The following is a 20,938-nucleotide window of genomic DNA, read 5'->3' as shown; positions in this document are numbered from 1 at the left end:
ATCCCACCCCCACCTACCCTGCCCTGCAGCGCGTCTGGTCCCGGGGATTGGCCTCAGTGCCCCCCACCGTCAGGAACTCCACAGTGCCCTCATAGCTGCGGTTACACAGCACGGCCTTGAATCCTGCATAAAGGAGAGGGTTCAAGACCTTGCATGGCCTGCTCCAGTCAAAACTGTTTCCCCCCCCCCACGGAGCCCCCCCTTGAGGCTTGTTCCTTCCCTGCCCCCCAGACACGCTGCCCCCTCCGCTCTTGCGGCCTTGTTCTGTCTAGGCATCTCCAGCACATTCCCGTGGGCAGTGACCATCCCATGGCATGTCTCAGGCCCAGCTCCTTCTGCCCCATCCCCCGGCCAGTCCCTGGATTCCCAGCTGGGTGAGGGGAATCCCCTGAGCCGATCCCTGCCCCTCCACACCCCATCCTGGGGCAGGGGCTCCCTCTCCAGTCCCCACCCCCTCTTTGGCTGGGGGACCACTGGCATCTTCCTCACTGGGATTCCCCAGGCCTGGGGGAAGGGGATACCCCAGCTGGGCGCTCCCTGCCATGCCCTCTGGGCCCCCCGGCACCTGAGAAGTCATAGCGCATTGGGCCCATCCAGCGGTGCCGCTCACTGTCGCTCACCACGTCCCCATAGAAGCCGTAGCCCACCAGCGAGACCGCATACCGCAGCAGCCGCTCGTGGTGGTGGACACTGCACACGTCCAGGGGCTGGCTGTCCCCTGGGGCAAAGGGGGGGCACAGGCACCTAAATACATGCAGTCCTGCCTCTCCTCCACCCCTCACCCCCACCAGTGTACTCCACCAACCTCCCAGAGCTGGGGAGCGAACCCAGGAGTCCTGGCTCCCAGACACCCACCCCCCAGACCCACCAGCCCCCACTCCCCTCCCAGGGCCATCAGAGAACTCAGGAGTCCAGGCTCCCAGCTTCCCGACCCATCAGACCCCACTCCCCTCCCAGGTACACGGATAGGAGCCAGGCATCCTGTACCGATGATGATGTGCAGGGCGGAGGTGACAGGGTCGTTGGTCCCCACTGTGGCGAAGCAGATGCAGTCCGTGGAGCCTGGGTTGGGAGAATGGGGTGAGTCATCCCCTGGGGCCTGCTGAGCTGTTGCCCCTTGCAGGCTCCACAGCCCCACTCCGACCCCCTCTTCCACCCCCACCTCTCCCCAATGTCTTCCCTCTGACCAGCTCCCCCCATCATCCACCCCCTACCCTGCTGCCCACCTCCCTTGTGTCTACTATCTCCACCTGCCACTGCCCCCTGTCCCCCTGGAGCTCCTCCCACAACCCCTCCACCCCACCACCTCTTCCACCCCCACCTGTCCCCAGTGCCCTCCCTCCTACCAGCTCCCCCCATCCTCCCCCTCCCACCCTGCTGCCCACCTCCCCCATGTCTGCTATCTCCACCAGTCCCTGCTTCCCACCACTGTCCCCTCTCCTCCCATGCACACCTGCAGGAATGATGCCGATGCGGAGCTGTGGGGGCAGGAGCGGGGCCATGGGGTTGTCCTCGGGAATCCCAGCCTTCCTCTGCGTCCGGGAGATGAGTGCATGCATCAGCTCGTTAAATGTCCCATCACCTCCGACACAAACCAGCCTGGGGGCCAGAGACCTAGGGGTTACTGGGGCTAGCGGGGGGACGGGGCTGCCCAGGGGGTATGTGAGGTGGGGGGGGGTTAATGGGAGTGCCCCATCCTAGGGTTGGGGAGGGGGCAGGGTAAAGGGATCTCTCACCCATCCAGGTCAGCCAGGTCTCGCTGCAGGATGAGGTCTCGGGCCTCGTGGGGTCCCTGGGTCTCTGTGGGGAGATGGCGGGGGTAAGTGAGCAGAGAGGGTATTGGGTGGGACTGGGAGGGAGTCAGGGGGCACTTGGAGGGAGGGGTTGCAGGGTGAGAATTGCTCATGGGGCAGGGGTAGGAGGTCTCAGCAGGAGGGAGCAGCACAGTGCGGTGGAGTGGGGTGGTCACTCAGGATGGGGGACCAGTGGGGGATGTCTGGTGATGGGGGATTTCAGAGGAAGGGGGCAGCATGGTGGAGTTGGCCAGGGATGGGGAGGGAGGGGCTGACACAAAATGGAAATTTTCTGTATTATTTTTATGAACCCTATGCATGCCTCAGTTTCCCCTGTGCATGGTCGTGTTACCCGGTGGGTGGGAAAGGACTGCGTGGGCTCATGGCAAGCCCAGAGACATTGTGGTGAATGCTGCCTCACTGCTGGAGACTAAACAGGTCCGAGGCTGGCCACCGATCAATGTATAAATCCCTGAGGACACAAGCAAATTCTTGGAGCCTTAGTCCGCGGCTGGCTGTTAGCCAGGATGGCCCCAGATGCAGCCCCCTGCTCTGGGTGTCCCTGAGCGGCTGACAGCCAGATGCCAGGACTAGACACAGGGGATGGATCACGCAATAAACCCCTGGCTCTGTCCATTCTTCTGGAGCATCTGGCATGTGCCACAGTCAGCAGACAGGACATGGGGCTAGCTGGACCATTGGTCCAACCCAGTCTGGCTATTGTTCTGTTCTGTTCTCATCAGTCCCACTGCACAGCTGAGTCTCTGGCAGGCGTCTGTCCCAGCAACCTTGCTGGGCCGAGCTCCCTGTGTGACTCTGGAGGGCTGGAGCCCTGGGGCTCGGTCCAAACAGAGAGGGAGGCTGTGTGTACCCCGAAGGAAGAGAGAGACCTCGGGAGGGTCTGGCACACTGAAGGGTCCTTCCCAGAGACTGTTCCCAAGCTGGAGGCATAGCACCAACCTTGTGGGTCTGCGACTGGGGACTCACTCGGAGGGAGCAGTACAGTGCAAGGGTGGGGATGTGGGGGGATGTTGTGGGGGTACTCACCTATGACCTCCGTCTGGATCCCTGCCAGGGCAAAAAGCCCAGCCACCCGGTCCTGGTAAATCTCACCTGCGCGGCACCGCCCCCCCATAGGGTTCACGAACACCAGCAGCTTCCTGGGGCGTGTCACACCTAGGGAGGACCAGAGAGAGCATCACCTTGGGTCACAGGTTCCTGGGCGAGGTGCGTGATGGAGTGGGGCGCTCCTGGAGCACAGGTTCTTCCCCCCCACCCTGCCGTAGGGATGTCCCAACCCACAGTCCCCTCCAGGGACACCCTCCATCAGAGCACCTGCTATGGGTCCAGCCCAGGATGCTGGCGCCAAGCCCCATGGAGAGGGTCACAACTTTCCCCCCTCTGCCCATCACGGGTGGGGAGGGGTCACCCAGAACTGCTGACCCTGGGAGTGGGAAATAACCAGACTTCTGCAATTCCCAGGGACCCTCTGGCTCCACAGTCTGCTCCAGTGCCTCCTCCCCGAGGCTACTGACTAGTAACCCCCTTACTGACCGCCCCCCTCCCGAGTACTGACCGGTCCTCCCCAGTACTGACCAGTCCCCCATCCCTTACTGACCAGTCCCCCCAGTATTGTCCCCCACTACTGACCAGTTCCCCCTCCCTTACTGACCGGTCCCTCCCAGTATTGACCAGTCCCCCCAGTATTGTCCCCCACTACTGACCGCCCCCACCCCCAGTACTGACCATGCAGCTGGATGCTACACTGCAGGGCATCGACCCAGCGTGGGGCCAGCCCTGAGCGGGGGGTCACAGTGAACTCCAGGGAGCCCAGGCTCCAGCGCTGACGCTTCTCCCGCTGCACGAAGAAAACTGAGGGGAACCAGAGACGGGGGGTCAGAGCTCATGGGCAGGTCTCTGACCCCCACAGAGCAGCTGCCCTGGAGATGGGAGGGGTCAGTCACTCCCATTAGTCTCTGTCCCCCGTTTCCATTGCTCCAACCTGCCTCACCCCATCCTGTCCTGCTGCCTGTACCTGCCCACCAAACCCATCTTTGCTGCCTGACCCTGTCCCCCAGACCCATCTCCGCTGCTTGGCCCTGCTCCCAAGCCCATGTCTGCTGCCCAGCCCTGTCCCCCAAACCCATCTCTGCAGCCCGGCCTTGCCCCCAAACCCATGTCTGCTGCCCAGCCCTGTCCCCCAAACCCATGTCTGCTGCCCAGCCCTGTCTCCCAAACCCATCTCTGCTGCCCGGCCCTGTCCCCCAAACCCATCTCTGCAGCCCGGCCTTGCCCCCAAACCCATCTCTGCTGCCCAGCCCTGTCCCCCAAACCCATGTCTACTGCCCAGCCCTGTCCCCCAAACCCATCTCCGCTGCCCGGCCCTGTCTCCCAAACCCGTGTCTGCTGCCCTGCCCTGTCCCCCAAACCCATCTCCGCTGCCCGACCCTGTCTCCCAAACCCATGTCTGCTGCCCTGCCCTGTCCCCCAAACCCATGTCCGCTGCCCAGCCCTGTCTCCCAAACCCATGTCTGCTGCCCAGCCCTGTCCCTCAAAACCATCTCTGCTGTCCAGCCCTGCCCTCAAACCCATCTCCGGTGCCCGGCCCTGTCCCCCAAGCCCATCTCTGCTGCCCATCCCTGTCCCCCAAACTCATCTCCGCTGCCTGGCCCTGTCCCCAAACCCATCTCTGCTGCCCAGCCCTGGCCCCAAACCCATCTCCTCTGGCTGGCACCGCCACCTCATCAGTTGCCGACAGTCTCGGATGCTTCAAATACAGCCCCTCCACCCTGCCCCACAGCCCCCACACCCTCACCACCTGACTCACCTGTGAATTGGTTTTCCTCCACTGTGAGGGACGAACCAGACCCGCCCAGCTGCACCCTGATCATCTCGGTGATAGGGATGCAGAAGCTTTGGCCTGTGAGGGATCAGGAGAGGGGTTAGTGCAAGACTCCTGGGTTCTCTCCTCAGCTCTGGGAGGGGAGTGGGGTCTGGTGAGTTAGAGCAGGGGGGGTGGGCCTCAGACACAAGACTCCTGGGTTTTATCCCTGGCTCTCGGCGGGGAGTGAGGGGCTAGTGGTTAGAGCAGGGGGTCTGGGAGCCAGGATTCTTGGGTTCTCTCCCTGGCTCTGGGTGGGGAGTAGGGTCTAGTGATTAGAGCCCAGGAGCCAGTGATCCTCCCTCCCCCAGCCCAAGGAAGTGGGGGAAGCTGTGCCAGGCATCTGTGTCCATGGAGCTGTCGCCAGACTGGGCCCTGGGGCAGCCCTGACCAGCCCAACCTGTTGTGCCACTCGCTGACCCAGCTCAGCTGCTGTGGGGCAGGAGAGGTGGTGGGACCGGATGTGCTCAGGAGCATGACATTCTGTCATATCTCCCTGGGCACATACAAACCATTGTGTGCTGTCCCCAGATGCTGCTGCTCTGGGGCCTCAGACCCCACAGCCCCAAGGCATTCCCACCTCCACTAGCTTGTGTTCAGTTCCCCTAGCATGCCTGTCTGACTCAACAGGACGCCTGGGTTCTCGCCCCAGCTTTGGGAGTAGAGTGGGGTCTGGTGGGTTAGAGTGGAGATGGGGGTTTGGAAGCCAGGACTCCTGGTTTCTCCCCAGCTCTGGGAGGGGAGGGGAGTTCAGAAGGTTAGAACAGGGGGAGCTGGAAGCCAGGACTCCTGGGTTCTCCCCCTGGCTCTGGGAGGGAAGGGGAGTCTGGTGGGTTAGAGCAGCGAGTAGGAAGCTGGCTGTCAGGACTTCTGGCTTCTATATGGAGCCTCTCGCTGATAGCTCAGATTCGCTCCCACTACCCTGGAAACAAGTATTGTGTGAAAATCGGGACCGGAGGGTGGGGCAGGAATAGGGTCCTTTATAGGACAAAACCCCTAATATTGGGACGAGAGGGACACCCTACTCAGGAACTCTTTCTGCAATCAGCATCCCATTTCCCCCCCAACCTTCCCACCACCACTACCATGCCCAACCCAACCTGCTACACTTCACGCTGGTTTAGCTTTCGGGTGGGTTGTTGAGCCTCTGGAGATTTCAGGTTTTAAGCAGAAACTGCAGCTGCCACTTCACTGGGTAATAAATGCCAGCCCATACCTGGCACTTGGGTTCCCTTGGGGAATCGCTTAATTACAGGAGTGTTTTAAAATATGCAGTTAAGCAATTAACCCCCAGTGCCCCTTGTTTGACCTAAGGCAGAATTCACAACACCCAGATGCAAGCTCCGATACCAGCGCTGCCGCGTGAGCCCGAGGTCAGACCCAAACCCACGGGCATCGAAACTACAGTGCCAGAAATAGGAGACACGTTCATCCTGCGGTCACCAGCTCCAGCTGCAGGGAATGGGGAACAGGGCCTTTCCCGGCAGTGTCACAGGGCTGGCCTCTCTCTGGGCCGGGCAGAGGAGGCAGGAACTTTCCCCCCAGGGTCCCGGGCTAGGGAGAGAGCAGAGCATTGCTAGTACAACCAACACCTGGCTGGACACCAGGTCAGTCATACAGGCTCAACAGATACAGACGTGCTTAGAACAGGAGGGAACAGGCATAAGATGGGCAGCTGGACTGTGATTCTGGAGAGGACTGGGGGTGAGGGGGGTGTCTTAGCAGATACCAACTGAACTTGACTGTCCGCGGTGTTCCCATGGTTAACCATGCGATGAATATCTAGCTACACAAACTACCAGGGGAAGTGGGGATCATGGCTTTGGATAATGACTGTCTGCCCTTCTGGAAGCTGCTACACTTTTAACTAAACACAAGGCTGCTTCAGACACAGGCAAGTCATTGGCCTAGCCCAGGATGCTCTGAGCTGGATGAACTCTTGCAATGGGCTGAGTTCGCAAGTGTTTGTGAGGTTTTAGCCCACACCATAGCTGTAAGAAATGCTTCAGGGGCCACTCCTATAACAAGGCTTAATCTTCTGCCCCAAAAGCTGCATCTTATAGATTCATGGACTCTAGGACTGGAAGGGACCTCGGGAGGTCATTGAGTCCAGTCCCCTGCCCTCATGGCAGGACCAAATACTGTCTAGACCATCCCTGATAGACATTTATCTAACCTACTCTTAAATATCTCCAGAGATGGAGATTCCACAACCTCCCTAGGCAATTTATTCCAGTGTTTAACTACCCTGACAGTTAGGAACTTTTTCCTAATGTCCAACCTAAATCTCCCTTGCTGCAGTTTAAGCCCATTGCTTCTTGTTCTATCATTAGAGGCTAAGGTGAACAAGTTTTCTCCCTCCTCCTGATGACACCCTTTTAGATACCTGAAAACTGCTATCATGTCCCCTCTCAGTCTTCTCTTTTCCAAACTAAATAAACCCAATTCTTTCAGCCTTCCTTCATAGGTCATGTTCTCAAGACCTTTAATCATTCTTGTTGCTCTTCTCTGGACCCTCTCCAATTTCTCCACATCTTTCTTGAAATGCGGTGCCCAGAACTGGACACAATACTCCAGTTGAGGCCTAACCAGCGCAGAGTAGAGCGGAAGAATGACTTCTCGTGTCTTGTTTACAACACACCTGTTAATGCATCCCAGAATCACGTTTGCTTTTTTTGCAACAGTATCACACTGTTGACTCATATTTAGCTTGTGGTCCACTATGACCCCTAGATCTCTTTCTGCCATACTCCTTCCTAGACAGTCTCTTCCCATTCTGTATGTGTGAAACTGATTGTTCCTTCCTAAGTGGAGCACTTTGCATTTGTCTTTATTGAACTTCATCCGGTTTACCTCAGACCATTTCTCCAATTTGTCCAGATCATTTTGAATTTTGACCCTGTCCTCCAAAGCAGTTGCAATCTCTCTCAGTTTGGTATCGTCTGCAAACTTGTGGGGAGAAGAGGCTTGTTTTGCCAACGTGTTGCTAAGGGAAAGGAGAACCTGCTGGCTCAAACTGGGAACAAAGAGAGAGGGGCAGAGGCAAACAGCAAGAAAGCTTGTGAGCAGGGTGTGATGCTGGAAAAAGCCAGCCAGAGCTTTTGGGTCTGGTGGCTAACGGGGTTGGGGCTGCAAGCTAAGGAACAGCTCACTTTGTTCCTGGTCTCTCCTGTGTTTGGAGAAGCAGGACTTTATTTACAAGGAATGAACAAACAAGACTGTATGAAAGGCAATATGGACTCCATCAGGTCCTGCGTCCAACAGGAACCTCCCCTGGGACCCAAACTGACCAGCCAATCAGGGTGAAAAGGAGTAACTGGGTACAAATGGGGCACTAGTGAGTAGGAGTAGGGGAGGTGGCACCTATGCATACGGCATTGGTGAGCCCGAGACTGGATAGCTTGCCCAGTTCTGGTGTCCACACTTCAAGGGAACGGTGATAAATTGGGAAGGATTCAGGAAAGAGTGACAAGGATTGTCCGAGGGTTGGAAAACCTGTTTTCAGTGAGAAGCTGATTTACTGAAGGGCAGGTCTCCCCTGAAAGTGCAGCATCAGGAGAAAGCGTAGTTAATCCACTCCCTGAGACATGCTCTGGTGACACAGCGCTGCCCGCAGGGAGTGAGGTGGGTGTCACAACATCGCTCGGGGGGCAGGCTTGTCGCATCCCTGAGCGACGCAGTTCTATCATCTAGGGCTGTGGCGCCGACCAGGTCTCAGGCACTTTTCTTCCCCCGCCCCCCCGCCCCGTTCCTCCCTGTCTCCCCAGTGTCTGAGCAACTCACGCTCTGTAATGTCTCAGCACCCCAGGTATGGTTGTGCCCCTTGACAAACTCAGTAATATGTCCACACTCAGCCAAGCTCAGACACCCACAGGGCTGGCCCATCCTCGTAATCTCACTGAAGGCTCACTTTATACCAGGCCTTAGCCAAGAGCCTAAGCAATGACATGATCACCATCTGCAAGTACCTAACATGGCCCAAAGCTTCTGACAGCAGCTGGCTCTTTGCTGACGGGCTAGGCTTTGGGGGCTGGAAGAATAGGAATGGGATATGGGGCCTGGTCCCTCAGGGTCTCTGGCTAACCCAGCCCCAGGATGGGCTGGGCTTTGCGGGCTGGAAGAACAGGAATGGGATATGGGGCCTGGTCCCTCAGGGTCTCTGGCTAACCCAGCCCCAGGATGGGCTGGGCTGTGGGGTCTGGAAGAACAGGAATGAGATATGGGGCCTGGTCCCTCGGGGTCTCTGGCTAACCCAGCCCCAGGACAAGCTGGGCTGTGGGACATGGGCGAGGCTGGTCCATCCGGATGAGGGGATACAGGGCCTTTCCCCCCCCAGGGTCGGGACTCTCCGAGTTAGGTATCTGGCCTGGTTTACACAATAACTAGTTCTCCCCTTCCCAAGGCCATGCCCTGCTCGCTGGCATGGGGCTGGTTCGGTCTCTCCTGCTGAAGCTGCTGTTCTTGGTACATACAAACGTTCCTTGGCACACACCCGGCCTATGACTTGCAAAATGGCATGGTGGGGTTGGCTTGTCCCCAGGAGATCAGACCGGCTGGGTCTAGTCCCTGTGTCTAAAGACTTTAACTGCAGTTCACGCCATGGATCAGCTTCACCCAGAGACTGAAAACACTCTGCCCTAGCATCCCTCATACGCAGGGGGTAGAGTGGGACCCCAACTAGTCTCACGGCCCCCTCCTCAGAGGACTGTTTTATCCTCAGACCCAGTTTCGGCAGGGGAGCCACACCCCAACCTCCCTTACAGCCTGGATGGAAGTGCGTCTCTGCCAGTCCTTGCACTGAGGGGGACAGAGGTTTGACCCTCGTTCTCCTGCACCCCAGGGGAGTGCTCTGACCACTAGGCTGCTGGGCAGCTCCGGAGCCTAGCTCCGTTCCCTGGCTGAGGAGCCCGTGGGCCTATCTCCAGGCTATGGAGAGGCTGCAGGCTGCTTATGAGACTAGATGGCTGCTTAGGAGACAGTGCTGAGCATGAGGAGGCCAGTGTCTCGGTACCCCTGCCACGGAGGGCCGAGGGACCTGCATTGTGGAGTTTATTTACTGCTCATGATGGCTAATAGAACTGGTATCCCAATTCCCTGCAGAGGCAGCGATACAGCCAAAGCCCCTGGTGCTTTTGTGCCCCCGGCATGAAGGCACAAGCCCCATCCACCCTGCTGCATCTACACATTACTATGATGTGTAGTGTGCTGTCTCTGTCATGGACCACAGCCACATTGTGCTAGGCGCTGCACAGAAAAAGACATGTAATCTGAATTAACTCTCAGGTGCAGACAAGCCTGTAGATTAAGATAGGGTGTGAATTTAAAGCACAACAGCTATTCCTGTGGATGCTGCCATTCCAGAACAGGAGTGCCTAGTTTCTGTTTCCACTTACTCCACCTTCGAACAGAAGTAAGACACTGTAGTGTCCTGTACAGGGAGCAACTGCACTTTAAATTTGGACCCTAGACCTCAAGAGGTCATCTAGCCCAGCTCCCCATGATAAGGCAGGACCAAGGAAACCCAGACCATCCCTGACCAGGGCTTGTCCAGCCTGTGCTGAAACCTCCCATGATGGGGATTCCTCAACCTCCCTGGGAAGCCGATTCCAGAGCTGAATGACCCTGAGAGCTAGAAAATGTTTTCCTAAAATTTAACCTACATCTTCCTTCTTGCAGGTTAAGCCTATCACTTCTTTTCCCTGCATCCATTGACGGTAAGAAACGTCTTACTAACTGCCCTGGTCTTACCATCCCTTAATTCAGATTAACCTTCAACTGTAGACAAACCTTTTAGGAGTAGCTTGTTGCTGGCTAGTTTAGGCCATGTCTACACTAGCACTTATGTCACTCAGGGGATGTGAAAAAAACCATCCCTTTAAACAACATAAATTGCACCAATAGAAGCGCCGGTGTTGACAATGTTATGTGGGAAGGAGACACCTCCTGACAACAGCTACTGCCGCTCATTGGGGGTGGCTTAATTAGGCTGACAGGAGAGCTCTCTCCCTCCAGCACAGAGCTGCTGAGCAGTATAGATGTGCCGCTGTAAGACATGCAGACATGGCCTCTGTGGAGAAGGGGGCAGTAGTTTGGAGACACCGGTGCAGCTGGTTCAATTCTCATTGTTCTGCCCTGGCTGCCCCAGCTCTCTGTGTCTCCGCTGCCCTGCTAGGCAATGGAGTTGGTGTATTTCCCTCACAGAGGTGGAGGAGGATGGCAAACACTTCGAGAGATACTGAGGCTGCTATGTTAGTTTGTCCTGTGGGAGTGGATTTGTCTGCGTGTGGGATTAATTGGGAATGATGACTCCAGAACAGCTTGTCCTGACTAACCTTGCATGTAGACAGGGCCGGTGCTTCCATTTAGGCGACCTAGGCAGTCGCCTAGGGCACCAGGATTTGGGATGGCGGCATTTTGGCGGCGGGGGGTCCTTCCGCGCTCTGGGTCAGCAGCAGCAATTCGGCAGCAGGTCCTTCACTCAGTCCGGGACCCACCGCCGAAGTGCCCCAAAGACCGGAAGCGAGGAAGGACACACACCCCCCGCCGCAGAATTGCCACCAACGACTGGGAGCGCGGAAGGATCCCCACCTAGGGCACCAAAAACCCTGGCGCCGCTCCTGCATGTAGACAACTAACCTGGAGACTGAGAGACCACCGCTGGAGACAGACAGACAGGAGCACAGGCCAGTCATCCCTACCCCACAGTGTCCAACCATGGCCTGACCTCCTACAAGTGCAAGGAGGGTTCCTGCTATGCAAACAGGCTGCCCTGGTTAATGGTTAATTACAGGAGGAAATCACACCTATGGAGAAGTGGGCCATTTATCTGCACTAAAACACAGGGCAAATTTTATCGAATAACTTGGGGTGCAAGGAAGTGGACCTGGCCTTTCCCTGGGGGTCTGAGGCCCCACTGATTAGACCCCAAAAGTGCCCAGTCGTCGTCCCCCGCACACGCACACACACAGTCTGGGTTGCACATCTGGCCTAAACACCTGAGCGTGCTGGGGCAGAGCCAGCCAGGTACAGAACACAAAGGGCTCTGCAGGACCCCCTCTGCCTAGCTGTACAGGGGAGCATTGCCCTGGGAGAAGAGGCCCTGATGTCCCAACCCAGACTTCCACACCAATGGTGGCTGGGGGGCAGTTTCCGCACATGGGCTGGGCAGCAATGGCCCTGTGTGATAGAAAAGGCATGGAGTGGGGCACAGACGAGCCCCACACAGCTCTCCTGTGCTCTGACCGTGGCACATAGCAGCTAAGCCCCTGAGGACTGAAATGCTCAATTTGGGGAGATTTGGGGGATGTTCTCTGGCCTGGGTCACATTAGATAACAAATCAAAATTGGCTCATTTGGGGCCCTTGCCATAGGTCATGCCTCCCCACAGTGCCAGGTACTAGACACAGAATAATCTGTCCAACGCCTCGCCACCCTCTGCCCTCGGACGGGCTCCTCTGCCTCCTGGCACTGCCGAGCCCCCCTCTTAGCAAAGGGCTTCAGGTTAGGGTGAGGACACTCTGAAAACTGTCTTTCCCCTCCCCCCATTCCTGTGGGATCTCCCCTGGTTCACCACTGGATCAGCTCCCACCCTAGCGCCTGTGGCAGGGTGGGGTGGCGGGCAGTTTCCTAGGACAATTCTCTCCTGGTGAGGCACCTGCCCAGCTCAGCGGGACGATGGCAGCTAAACCCGTGGCAGGGATCTATCTATACAGCGTCCCCTTGGCCTAGCCTCCCTCAGTGCAGTGAACCCAGGAGTCCTGAGTCCCCCTTCCCGCATTCCTCCCAGACTTGAGACTAGAACCCAGGAGTTAGACACCTCCCCTCCCTCCTGGAGCTGCGGAAGGGACCTATCTCTCTCCACCTCCCAGGTCCCCGGACTCACCAGCGGCGCCCAGACGACTCAGGGGCTCCGGGGTCCCCAGCAGGAACTCACCCCCTGGGGGCAGCGAGACGCGGAATCGGCCACGAGGGGTGCGCAGCAGGGAACGGTGGAAGGGGTCTCCCATGGTGAGGAGCGATCGGGGAGTGGGGTCGGGGTAGTCGCGGGTCAGTTCGGTTCTAGGAGGGTTCAGGGCTGCAGCTGTCAGACTGGATCGGGTCCGGGTCTAGCGGCAGAGGGGTCCGGGCGGTTCGGGTCCGGGTCCACGGGAACTAGAGAGTCTGGTGGAGGCGCTGCACCTGGATCCCGGCTCCGGGTGTTTTAACCTGCGAGAGGTGCGGGCTGCTCCCAGGGCGGGGAAACCGGAGAGGCCCGCCCCCGGCCACCCTTGGGACGGGACAGGAGCCTCCGCCCCCCGCAGCATCCCCTAGGAGCATCCAGAGGTCCTGCGTCCAACAGGAACCTCCCCTGGGACCCAAACTGACCAGCCAATCAGGACATCATTCCTACCCCCTCCCCATCTCACAGCCTCCAGCCTCTCACCCCCAGGAACCTCCAGATCCCGCCTCCACATTCCTGTAAGCCTCCAGTCCTCCCCAAAGCACGCCCCCCCCCGACGGATGGGGCAGCTGGGGCAATACAGGGTGGGGGGGGCATTACCCACGTACAGCTCATTCATAGGCTGTTCTGCAGCCTGCACTTAGCTAAACAGCCCCAGCGCCTCACCTCAGAGGTGGTTACATCTCCAAGCCAAGTGTCAAGAGGACCTTATGTATGTGTCTCAGCACCAGGCGAGGGGGCCACTCATGTAAACAGCCCCTGGGCCCTACCTGGAGGGGGCCATATCTCAGCACCCGGCAAGGGGTCCCCATGTAAACTGACCCCCTGGGCTCCATGCCAGTGGGGCTGTGTCTCATGAGATCCCTGTAGAAAAAGCCACCCTGCCCCATCCCAGAGATGGCTGCGCGAGACCTGATTTGACTCTCTCTACTCTCCCCTGTTCCCTGTGGACACAGCCCTGTAGGTCCCTTAGGCGTCCCAGGCCTGGGAGCGGCTGAGCCCTTTGTTGACAAGGATAAAAGAAGGCCTGGAGTGAGATGAGCAGGGGAAGGGACTGGATTTGAGGGCTGATCTGTAATGCTTGGGCTGATAAGGTGCCCATAAACCCGGCAGCCCCAGACGCTGAGTTAAAGAGACGGGTCCCCAGGGGGAGCTGCCAGCCCAGTTTACAGACCCTGTGGGGCTGGGCTCCGGGGCGTGGGTGTTCAGCAGCCAGGAAGGACAGCTTCTGAGATCCAGAGGACCATTAGCCCTCAGTCCTACCTGAGACTCATCCACTTACCCTTGTACTGAGACCAATCCTTTGTATTTGGATAAAGCAGCTTCCAGAAAGGCAGCTGGGGTTGGGGTGGAGACATGAAGTTCTGGTGACACCATCACCATTGGGAGTTAGATCGAAAGCGTGTGTATAGGGAGAGATAGCTGGGGACAGATGGCATTGAATAGGGCAGTGGGTCTCCAACATTTGTAGTGGTGACCCCTTTCATACAGCAAGCCTCTTAGTGCAACCCCATCTTATAAATTAAAAATAAATTTAATATATTTAACACCATTATAAAAGCTGGAGGCAAAGCAGGGTTTGGGGTGGAGGCTGACAGCTCACAACCTTCCATGTAATAAGCTTGCAACCCCCTCAGATGTCCCAATCCCCAGTTTGAGAACCCCTGGAATAGGTGCTATCTATCCCCATCCACTCCATCTATCCATCTCCTCTATCTATCTATCTCCTCCCCCTTTCTACCGACTTCATGGCAGTGTGTTTGTGTTACTCTGCTCTGGGATTCCTTGTTGTTTTTAATCTTCCTGGCCTTGGTCAGACAAACACACATGGGTTTATTCTTTATCTCATTTCCTTATGCCTCCAGCACTTAGGTGTGTGGGTGGGCATGTGTTTATGGGGGGGCAGTATGTGTGTTCCCCCTGCCTCTCTCTTTTGCAATCCCTCACTTCCCCCTGGTCTCTTACAACACACAGAAAAGCACAATCTTGCACGTTGATTTCCTGTCGCTGCTTCCAGGTATGCCAGCAGTTCCGGCAGTGGGACAGGCCCACCTGGTTCTGCAATCTGCCGGCCAGTGTCCATGGGGCAGCATGCTGTGCTGGGAGCAGTGCAGCATAGCTGTCTGACCATGCATGTGCAGGTGTGAGCACATGAGTCATGGGCTCTCACCCCTTCCCCTCTGCCTCATTCAGATGCAGGCTACCCTAATTCAAGATGGCTGGCACTGAGGATCAGATCTACAAAAGGACATAGGCCACTGTGTCATGGGTTCCCAGGCTCTGGTCAATCCCCCATCTGTAACCCCACCCTTGGGAGTGACCTTTTAGTGTGCCAGACCCCACAGAACCCCGCAGGGGCTGGCATGTGGCCTCCATGACTCTGGCCTCATGGTGAGAGGCAGCAATCTCTGTCTCTCTCCATGGCTCCGTCAGCGAATCCGGCCAAGCCAGACTCCCATGGAAGGCTTGTTCCATGGCCCTTCTGGGTGCAAGGCTGGTCCTATTTGCGGTGACACCAGGTAACAATTTCTCTGTCCCCTGGCCTATGGCATCTGAAAGTGCTTAGGGCGGCCTGATGAAATGAAGGTTACAATATAGCCAGGTCTCCCGTGAGCAACGCTGCTGGAGGAACCATATTTGCTTTTCCAGGCCTGGTTTTTCACACTCCTGAGTGACGTAGTTACACGACTTACTTTCCTAGTATAGAGTAGGCCTGAAACCCAGGTGAGAGAGCCCTGTGTGTCTCTCTGAACCGCTGATGTTATTCCAGCCACTTCACCCCTTTCTCCTTTGTTCTGCTCCCATTGAGGTCATATCTTCTGCCTGCCCAGTTTCCTCAGGTTAGGTGTTGCATGTTCAGGCATTGGGAGTGACTTGTGGGCTTTCCAGCTCCTCAGTTGATCTAAGTCAGTTTGACCCAGTTCAGTCATTCATTCATCCACCCTAGACCTGGTCCACACTAGAAAATTAAGTTGTTAACTCTGTCGCTCAGGGATGTCAGAAAGCCACCCTCCTGAGCGGTGTGGTTAAGCCACCTAACCCCTGGTGTAGACAATGCTAGGTTGCTGGAACATCTAATTATGGCCTCTCAGGGAGGTGGATTAATTACAGTAGCAAGAGAACCTCTCCTGTTGGTGTAGGTAGCATCAACACGGAAGCGCTATAGCGGCATTGTTAGTGTAGACGAGCCCCTAGACACATCTCATGTTGCCCATGCTGCTTCAAGAGAAGCATTAACACTTCCCCCTCCCTCCATTGGGTGGCGATGCAAAGGAGAGAGGGAAACTGAGGCACACATTGTCTTTGTAAAGCTCTCAGCAGACATTCTCTCTGCATCACAGTTCTCAGTGCACTTGGCAGTGCCACAGGCTCAGGAGATCCTGGTTTTTGGTACCACAGAGGTGGCAGGCAGAGGCTACGCATCTGCCCCTGTGCTCAGTTGCCCAGTGAGTGTGTTTTACATAAAGTGATGCAGATTTAACGGGAGAGGCGGAGAGGCTCCTGGGGCTGGAGCACCCTAATAGTTCACAGGGTTCTCCCTAAACTCAGGGAGACCCTTCCTCCCCATGGGGCAGGGGTGGGATTTAAACCTGGGTCGCCTGTGTCCCAGGCATGTGCTCTAACCACTAGGCTACTGGTCAAAGGGATGGAGCCTCTCTCCCTTTGTGCCTTTTTCCCATGTCTAAGATGGCTGCCAGCCTGCCCCCTATGGAAGATGAAGCCTCACTGTGCCCTAAACAAAGATGGCTCCCACAATGGTGCTAGGCAAGATGGTTTTCAAGGTGGTAGGCATGTTAGTCTGTAGAAGCAAAAACAACTAGGAGTCCTTGTGGCACCTTAGAGGCTAACACCTTTATCTGGGCATAAGCTTTTGCGGGCTAGAACCCACTTCATCAGATGCATGGAGTAGAAAATACAGGAGAAGGTAGAAATACATGAAAAGATGGGAGTTGCCTTACCAAGTGAGAGGTCAGTTTAATGAGACAATTCAGTTAACAGGGGAATGCCAAGGGAGGGGAAAAAATCCCTTTTGTAGTGGTAGAGAGAGTGGCCCATTTCAAAGAGTTGACAAGAAGGTGTGAGTAACCGTAGGGGGAGCCACTCACAGGCTTTATTCAGGCCTAATCTGATGGTGTCCAGTTTGCGAATTAATTCCAGTTCTGCCCTTTCACCTTGGAGTCTGGTTCTGAAATTTTTCTGTTAAAGAAGGGTGGCTTTTAGGCCTGGCAGTGAGGGAGCAGGGAGGCTGAAGTGTCTCCTCCTAGTTTTTCAATGTTGTAACTCCTGCTGTCAGATCTGAGTCCATTTATTCTTTTCCTAGAGACCGCCCTGTTTGGCCAATGTTGCCCTCACGTTGCCCCTTTCAAACATGGCCGCCACGGAGACCATGGCCCCGCTGATTGGTGTGAGAACGAGCCAATAACCCTCCAGTCTTTGCCCTCGCGCCGAGCCGCTCTCTTGCTATGGGATTAGAGGAAGGGCATTGAGCAGTGATTGATGGCCCCTCCGCAAATAGCGATGGGACTCGTGGGGTCTGGGACCAATAGGGAGCGGAGAGGGGTGGGGCGGTGCGTCCAGTTTGGGGAGTGAATGGGCTGGAGCCGGGGTCTGAGAGCAGGTAGCAGAGTGAACCCTTTCCGGACGCCTGGGGCCGCTCCGTGTCGCCGGGGGGAGCCCGGACGCCTGGGTCCGCTCCGTGTCTGCGGGGGGCGGGGGGAGCCCGGACGCCTGGGTCCGCTCCGTGTCTGCGGGGGGAGCCCGGACGCCTGGGTTCTATTTTTGGCTGCGGGGCTGTACTGGCTCCCGGTTGATTTGAGGGGGTGCTCCATGTCCCCTTGTAGGGAGAAGCCCCGCACCCGCCCTGCCATGGAGACTCTGATCCCCGTTATCAACAAACTGCAGGAGATTTTCAACACGGTAGGGGCCGAGGTGATCCAGCTGCCCCAGATCGTGGTGATTGGGGCCCAGGTGAGACACCACCCTCCCCATCCCACCCTTCCCTCCCTGGGGGGTCCAGCTGCCCCAGATCGTGATGATTGGGGCCCAGGTGAGACTCCAATTCCTCCCTTCCTGGGGGGATCCAGCTGCCTCACTGGGGTCCAGGTGAGACCCCGCCAACACCCTCTAATCTCTGAAGCCCCAGGCTCCTCTTCTCCCTCTGCCACCCCGTCTGGCTGCCCCTCACCCTCCTGTCCCCTCCAGTCTTAACCTCGTTTCTCCCCTCCTCACAGAGCAGCGGGAAGAGCTCAGTTCTGGAGAGCATTGTGGGTCGCGACTTCCTGCCCCGGGGCTCAGGCATTGTCACCCGGCGGCCCCTGGTCCTGCAGCTGGTGAATGTGCCATTTCTGGAGGAGCGGCAACATGCAGCCAGTGGGGAGACAAGTAAGGGGGTGCTGGGAGCCAAGGTGGGCTCTCCCTGGGCTGAGGGGGACAGTACCATTCACTGGGAGGCCCCCCACCCTCTCCTTGCTCTGGGAGGTTGAGGGTAGAGACCCCAAGGGCTGAGGTGGTGAGACCACGAGATGTCTGGGTCACTGTGACTCCCTCTCTCCCTGCTGCTGGGGAGCCTATGTCTGTGGGTTGAAGCCAGTGGTTCCTATGGGGAGCCAGGATCTGAAACAGCTGCTTGGAGTGGAGCTGCGCAAGCCCCTGAAGCCCTGTCCACACCCTGGGGGGCTAAGAGTGACCCCAAATTGGCTCTCCCTACAGGTACCCAGGCCGAGGAGTGGGCGACCTTCCTGCATTGCAAGCACAAGGTAGGGGCCCTGCTCGGGATCTGGGGGTGGCCCCCTCAACCCCTGTCTGGGTCTTGTGGGGAATGATGGTAATCAGAGGGGTGGAGGATGCCCCTCCCTGACCTGTCTGTCAAGGGGTAATGGGGGTGATATTCCCAGCACCCATCCCTGTCCTTTGCTGGAGGTTGGGGGCAGCCTCCCTTGCCCATCCTGGCTGTGGGTCATTGCACGCCCCCTCTCCACATACTGTCAGCTTCGGGGCAGAGGGAAGTGCTACCAGGGGCCATGGAGCATGTCTCAGGGCCAGCCCTGCCTCTCTGTCCCCTCTCAGACCTTCACCGACTTCGATGAGATCCGGCAGGAGATCGAGACTGAGACCGAGAGGATGACAGGAACCAACAAGGTAATGAACGCCTGTGACAAATCCTCCCCCAATGTTTGTGTGTGAAACCAGAAGTCCTGATCCCAGCCTCCCACTACTGTAACCCACCAGACCCCACCCTCCCCTCCCAGAGCTGGGGAGTCCTGGCTCCCAGCCCCCCTACGCTCTGACCCACTGGCCCCACTCTCCCCTCCCAGAGCCGGGGAGAAAACCCAGTAGTACCTGTCTGGCCCACGCTCCCGCTCTGGGACACAGCCACTTCCCCGCTTCTGCCCACTGCCCCCCCCCCCCCGATCCTCCTCTCTCCCCCCCCCCAGAGCTGGGGAGAGAATCCAGGAGTCTGGGCTCCCAGGCCCTCCTGCTCTAACCCAACAGCCCCCGCTCCCCTCCCTGAGCCGGGGAGAGAACCCAGGAGACCTGGCTCCCAGCCCTCTCTGCCATAACTCTATTGGTTATTGCCCTGCAGGGGATCAGTCTGGAGCCCCTGTATCTGAAGATCTACTCCCCACATGTCCTGAACCTGACACTGGTTGACCTACCGGGGATCACCAAGGTGAGAGGCGAGTGCCCCATGGTGTTGGGGGATGGGATGGGGAGGGGTCATTGGATGGGGTGGGGAGGGGTAATGCCCCACTGTGGGTGTCTGCCAAAGCTGCCGCTAGGGAGATATTTCCAAAATCCGGCTTATTCCTGTTCTCACTAGGAGACCTTCCCAACTATGGACCTTCAGCCAGTCGGTGTCTGTAACCATGAGTCCTGGCTCCCAGGCCCTCCTGCTCTAATCAGCAGCCCCTGCTGTCATCCCAGAGCTGGGGAGAGAACCCAGCAGTCCAAGCTCCCCTGTATCTTGTCTGGCAGGAGCCTGCACTCACTCTTCTCTCCCCTCTCCAGGTGCCTGTGGGGGACCAGCCCCCCGACATTGAGGGCCTGGTGCGGGAGATGATCCTATCCTACGTTTCCAATCCGAACTGCCTGATCCTGGCTGTGACAGCTGCCAACACCGACATGGCCACCTCTGAGGCGCTCAAGCTGGCCCGGGATGTTGACCCTGATGGTACTGATGTGAGGGGCTCCCCCAAGGGACCCAGGCATGGGTGGGGCTGAGAGCTGGTGGGCTGTGAGCCCTGCATGGGGGGAGTGGAGGCAGGTAGTGAGGGGGATGCAGTGGATTTACTGGGTGTTTGATGCTGCAGCCTTCACAGACTCTCTTTAGGGAGTGCGCCCTTTTTAATGTGTGAGGCTCTGGCTTTGTTCCCCTATAAGTCCCTTGGGCTCCAGCCCCCCTGTTCCTCTCTGTGGCTGTTTACCACTCTAGGGGAGTTTGGGTCCCTAGCAGAGACCTCAGCCCTGACAGGAGTGCTGCAGCGCAGGGACTGGGAGAGACGTGGGGCGGCCATAGCAAAACCCTCTGATATTTGTTGGTCCCCTACAGTCCGGGATCGGAGGGTCCAGGCTAGAGAAGAAAAGCCAGGCTTAGGTCAGAGTCTGTGTCGACTGAATCCCCTGCCCTGCTGCTCCAAAACCTCCTGGGGGTCTGCCTCCTGCCCTGGCTGCACTGTGTGGGCTCCAGCGGCTGTGCCGGCCCAGACACGGGTACCCGATTTAGGGGCTTTGCTGGTGCTGTAGGAATGCCACCTAGTGCCAGAAACACTGGTCTGCCAGCACAGCAGCGTCTGTGCTGGGGGTTAGGTCGCCCTGGGGGGTTTCACACCCTGACCCACGTCACTAGGTGGGTAAGTGTAGCTTGGGCCTAGGTCTCCGTCTCTGAGCCTGGGCCTGCCTGATCATCCCTACCCTCTCCCCTCCTGCAGGACGCCGCACACTGGCCGTGGTCACCAAGCTGGACCTGATGGATGCCGGGACGGACGCCATGGACGTTCTGATGGGCAGGGTCATCCCTGTCAAACTGGGCATCATTGGTGTGGTGAACAGGTGGGCAGGAGGGTGGTGGAGTCCGGGGGGGCTGCATAGAGCCAATGGAGGGGCTGTGGAGATGTAGGGCATGGGGGTCTGTTGAGAGGTGGGAGGGGCTGGAGGGCTGTGGAGAAAGTCTTTGGTGGTGGGATGGGGGCGCTGTGCTGGAGTTTGGAGGGGCTGCAGGGGACAGCAAACCCAACTTTCCCCACCAGCCTGGACTCGGGGGCAAGAGAAGCATTAACACTTCCCCCTCCCTCCATTGGGTGGCGATGCAAAGGAGAGAGGGAAACT

The 20,938-nt window shown here is 57.6% G+C and overlaps 2 protein-coding genes across 7 annotated transcripts in view; one reads left to right on the top strand and one right to left on the bottom strand.

Annotated features, from left to right (window-relative positions):
• LOC116823439 (ceramide kinase-like) overlaps positions 1-12,772 on the bottom strand; it is a 16,855-nt gene extending 4,083 nt beyond the window's left edge. Inside the window, exons 1-9 of the mRNA XM_032777969.2 lie at positions 12,557-12,772; positions 4,621-4,713; positions 3,540-3,665; positions 2,841-2,969; positions 1,737-1,800; positions 1,454-1,599; positions 988-1,062; positions 566-718; positions 18-123 (exon numbers count right to left, since the gene is read on the bottom strand). Coding sequence (XP_032633860.1) covers positions 18-123; positions 566-718; positions 988-1,062; positions 1,454-1,599; positions 1,737-1,800; positions 2,841-2,969; positions 3,540-3,665; positions 4,621-4,713; positions 12,557-12,680 — 1,016 coding nt within the window. The 5' untranslated portion in view covers positions 12,681-12,772. The remainder of the gene's footprint in view (positions 1-17; positions 124-565; positions 719-987; positions 1,063-1,453; positions 1,600-1,736; positions 1,801-2,840; positions 2,970-3,539; positions 3,666-4,620; positions 4,714-12,556) is intronic.
• A 4,417-nt stretch (positions 12,773-17,189) lies between these two features.
• The window catches only part of LOC116823437 (dynamin-1-like protein), an 8,968-nt gene continuing 5,219 nt past the window's right edge, over positions 17,190-20,938 (top strand). For 3 of the 6 annotated variants that reach the window (XM_075070808.1, XM_075070807.1, XM_075070806.1), the window contains exons 1-8: positions 17,272-17,581; positions 17,661-17,716; positions 17,850-17,995; positions 18,323-18,369; positions 18,680-18,751; positions 19,197-19,283; positions 19,622-19,784; positions 20,542-20,662. In XM_075070808.1, the coding sequence (XP_074926909.1) occupies positions 17,441-17,581; positions 17,661-17,716; positions 17,850-17,995; positions 18,323-18,369; positions 18,680-18,751; positions 19,197-19,283; positions 19,622-19,784; positions 20,542-20,662 (833 nt within the window). In that variant the 5' untranslated portion in view covers positions 17,272-17,440. Of the gene's footprint in view, positions 17,232-17,267; positions 17,582-17,660; positions 17,717-17,844; positions 17,996-18,322; positions 18,370-18,679; positions 18,752-19,196; positions 19,284-19,621; positions 19,785-20,541; positions 20,663-20,938 lie in introns of those variants that run through there. The other 3 variants (XM_032777962.2, XM_075070809.1, XM_032777961.2) reach the window with 3 other exon arrangements.

Source organism: Chelonoidis abingdonii, chromosome 11, assembly GCF_003597395.2.
Source record: "Chelonoidis abingdonii isolate Lonesome George chromosome 11, CheloAbing_2.0, whole genome shotgun sequence".
In the NCBI taxonomy this organism is placed as follows: Eukaryota; Metazoa; Chordata; order Testudines; family Testudinidae; genus Chelonoidis; species Chelonoidis abingdonii.
Note: the sequence above shows the minus strand (reverse complement) of the source record. Positions and strands in the feature narration are given on the sequence as shown.